Genomic DNA, 4261 nt, shown 5'->3' on the forward strand with positions numbered 1-4261 from the left:
TTAAACAATTTATTTCTTTTTCATATAAAATATAATTTCAAATCTACAAAACTTTTAAAAAATTCGTTAAATCTCATTTCACGGTGACGTCATAATCATAGAAATCCAATAGGCATCTCGCGTTGCGTTCTAATCCGGGTTTCGAGTGATTGTTGGATAATTGTGACGTTTCATTTGTAATCCTGTGTATTACATTCTACATCGGGGATTAACAAATCGAGATTTAAAATTTTCGAGTTTATAAGATTTCTATCCGACCGCAGTGTCATTGCACTTCAGCTCATGGGTTTTAGTCGCAAAAATCAAACCCAGATAAAACGTCGTGGATTAAATGGAATTAATAAGTTTTAGTGATGTCGCCTACTGGTCCACTGTTTGTCGTTTATCCAACGAACCGGTACACTGTTTGTCGTTTATTCCACGCACCGGTACACTGTTAGTCGTTTATCCCACGAACCGGTACACTGTTTGTCGTTTATCCCACAAACAGGTACACTGTTTCTGGTTCGCCCAATACAAAACAACGAAAAGAATGGAATTAGCGGCGAAACGATAATCGTTAAAACTCGCTACGAATAAAACTACTTGCGTAAAAGTGGGAAATAAAAACGTAGCTGCTAAAATAAACTCACAGTGCGAGTTGTAGTTATTTAAAACAAATCCAGATATAATTCGAAAATTTTTCGCAAGTTACGTCATTTTGTAATCTTTGCGTTTTTACACCAAAGTATGCTGAAGTGACTTCATTATGCTATGATTGCACGCCATGGTACAAATTCCAGAGACATTTCTGGTTGGTGTCTTTAGCAAAATTCCCTGCAATGCAAACATGGCTAAGATTGATAAGCCAAGTTATGATCTACATTTGACAACATATTAAGAAGGTTTCGGGCTTGGAACCGGATAAGTTGTGTGTTGGTTTCAACTAATATTGTTTCTCAGAACTAAAGTATTTGCCGTGGTTAAGAATATCCAAGTTTAACTTGAACCTCACATTGTTGGTTATCATTTGACATTAGATAAATATTTTAATCGCCATGTTTTGTATGTGTTGCTTTTCTAACATAACACTTTCAATCTTCGCTGCCATATTCGAAGCGACAAACAAAAGTTCGGGGTGTTAGTTAGGTGTATAACATTGTGGGGTAAGATGGACGGTGTAAGCATATTCCTGGGAAAAAAAATACTTAAAATTGTCAAATAAAAGCTTGGCTGGTAAACCCAACATACAAAACTCTCAGTGACTTGTAGTTGATTAATTAACAAGCGAATTGCGATGTATAGAATGTTAATTTTTGCGATGTTATGTTACGTCACACCGTATTGTATATTTTCGTGACGTATCCGCATGTGACGTCATCACTATAATTTTTTGTGGAAAATGTTAGAATGAGATTCCAACAATCTTCCCTTGTATTAAGTCAAGTAAACGTTCTGTTAGAAGTTGCGCTGTTATAATAATCAACTACTTAGTCGGTAATTACCGCGTTCGTTGTTTCCATTTTCCCCCAAACCAACAACAAACACCCGACTGTAATGTTTTGATAAATTATTACCACTCTGTCGCTGGGTCCCGACATTACTTTACTAATTGCAGGCAAAATAAATGAGCAGAGCTAATGTTTCAAACAGGGAGAAACATGATACGGGACGATTGCAAATCCGAGATAATACGCGAAACTAAATCTTTAATTTGTTTACAAACATAGGGATTAGCTTTAGTCGCACCAACGTCGGCTCGTGTCGTTTCTAAGCGAAGCAAATCGAATTAAAACCCCGAATAAATCACCGATCAAACGGGGTGTTATGAATGTATTATACCCACGGTGAATTAAACTCGTTGTAACGTAGATGTACAGTCGGATTACAACACAGTTGTCGTTTGGATGGTTTTCTAAAAATAAGATTACGTTTGTTACTCGGTGGATAAAATAACATAATATCAAAACATTAGTAAATAAAAATGATTTTATATCAGCCACCACAATGCGTCATCTATCGGATTGTAAAATAGTTTAGTAAAGCGTCAGATGCCGTTAGCGAGCATGTAGTTTGCTACAGAATGGGGAGTAAACACCGGTGTATTCCAGCAATAAGTCGCGTTATAAAAAGTGTTTATAGCAAAGACACACACAGAAAAAAAACATTGGTTTTAAAGTTTATTGACAGAAATCATAAAAAAATAATATTGAAATTTTTACAACATTTTATGCGAAACCAATCATGCGTGTTAACAGTCACGTGTCATCGGCTTGTGCAGATTTTGCAAAAAGCTGGAAAATTAACAAATTTAATTAGGAAATAATTAATTACTTTGTAAATATTATGTTATCTAGTAAATTATAGGTATATAAAGCTTACAATACTACGTTTGTAGCAGAATATTGTTAACATGGCGAACGCCAACCCAACCAACTTGGTTCAACTCTACACGGAGTTAAATAAGTTTATTAATATCTCTGATTATAAGCAAGCGTTGAAAGCTGCGAATAAAAGTAAGTGGACAATTACAACTTGTTTAAAATATATTTTTTTGTATTCGGTTTTGTTTTTGCTGTTATGCTGTTTGTTCTTAGCATGGTGGGGCAACTACAGTCATTATAACACGGTGTTCTGTTTCATGCACCTCGTGCCCGCTTACAAGTCACCACCAATGTAAGTTTGTGGGTGGATTGTTGTGTAGTGGGCAGGTATGCTAGTGTATAATTAATGTTCATTTGTCCCCAGTCATCCACAGCAAGGAAGGGAAAGAAGATGTTGAAGCCATGCATTGTAAAGTGGTTTGTATGATGCAAATGAACCAATTCAGTGAAGCTACTAAGTTCATTGACGCAACTGCCGAGATTAAAGAGTAAGTGGGGGTTGGAAAAGCAGGCACGCCATGGTAGCCTTGATTTGGACCAGAGTTGGCTCATTACCCCAACATTGTATATGCACATTCTATTCTATTTGGGTGAGGTTCTGCAGTGAAGCACCCCATGGGACCTGAGATTTAGACCAGAGTTGATCCATTACCCCAACATCGTATATGCACATTCTATTCTATATGGGTGAGGTCCTACAAGAATGTACGCCATGAGATCTAGGATTTTAGGTCCAATTTGCCTGTTACTGTTACTGTAACACCAGACTGCTTATGTATATCTAAATGTAATATGCTCCATATGCGGCTAGACCCATGGTTGCCACTCCCATGCCCGATATTAACTTCATATTCACTCACAGTGTGCTCGTATTTGAGAAAGCATATTGCCAGTATCGGTTGCTACATACAGAAGAAGCTTTGGAAACAATCAGTCAAGTGAAAGATCCAGACCCGAGGCTGTTGGAACTTAAAGCACAAGTTGTAAGTGGAAAATATTATTTCTAATTGTTTTAAATAAAATGTAAATATAGGCAGGGCCAGGGGTGGTTGGAATACATTCCCATAAAATACGCCTTGCAGGGTATATGTATCTCGAGCAAGACACTCAATACTAAAATACGACAATCCCAATCATTGTATATTCTGTATTCTGCTACCAAGCACAATATTGTTTTTAATTTTTACCCCCATACATTCAAGTTGTACAAGCTGGGTCAGTACAGCGAAGCGTTGATTGTTTACAAGAACTTGATCAAGGAATGTTCGGACGATTATGAAGAGGAACGGATGACGAATATATCGGCCGTGCATGCTGCGCTGTCCTCGTTTGATGGAGTGAAGGTGGGGGTGGGTGGGGTCATGGGGTGTAGTGGGGGTCATATGTGTACGTGTGGTTTAGATAGGGAATGTTGTATTTGAGTGGTATAGAGTGTGGGATTTAGTATTGGTGGTTAAAGCATAGGCAGCGTACTTATAACCATAGGGGAGGCAGGGATAGTTAGAAACACAATCCTGTGAAACAAATCCAACTTATTGGTTGTAATGTTTGGTCATTAATGTAGTGTAGAATCCCAGACCTGCATAGCTTGCAACCCCAAAAACCACAGTAAAACCTCATACCATTCATAAAAATAAATATATTAGAACATACAGTAGATATTTCATTTGAGAATGTAACCTTAATAACATTAATTGACCAACAGACAGAGATGGGCTTCCCGATCGAAACGTACGAACAGCTTTACAACAAGGGTTGTTGGTTATTGGGGCAAGATAAAGTGGAAGAAGGGAGGGTTACGTTGGTTGAAGCCGAGAGGGTTTGTCGAGAGATGTTCGAAGATGATCCGGATGTGGCTGAAGATGAGGTTGATGGCGAGGTGTCTGTTATAAGGTGGG

The 4261-nt window shown here is 37.9% G+C and overlaps 1 protein-coding gene across 1 annotated transcript in view; it reads left to right on the forward strand.

Moving 5' to 3' along the window:
• Positions 1 to 2303: 2303 nt before the first annotated feature.
• Positions 2304 to 4261, forward strand: part of LOC100182362 (signal recognition particle subunit SRP72-like) — a 7766-nt gene continuing 5808 nt past the window's right edge. Inside the window, exons 1-5 of the mRNA XM_002130377.5 lie at positions 2304 to 2495; positions 2728 to 2851; positions 3226 to 3346; positions 3566 to 3706; positions 4069 to 4256. Coding sequence (XP_002130413.1) covers positions 2393 to 2495; positions 2728 to 2851; positions 3226 to 3346; positions 3566 to 3706; positions 4069 to 4256 — 677 coding nt within the window. The 5' untranslated portion in view covers positions 2304 to 2392. The remainder of the gene's footprint in view (positions 2496 to 2727; positions 2852 to 3225; positions 3347 to 3565; positions 3707 to 4068; positions 4257 to 4261) is intronic.

The sequence above is a fragment of the Ciona intestinalis genome, unplaced genomic scaffold, assembly GCF_000224145.3.
Source record: "Ciona intestinalis unplaced genomic scaffold, KH HT000063.1, whole genome shotgun sequence".
NCBI classification, from domain to species: Eukaryota; Metazoa; Chordata; class Ascidiacea; order Phlebobranchia; family Cionidae; genus Ciona; species Ciona intestinalis.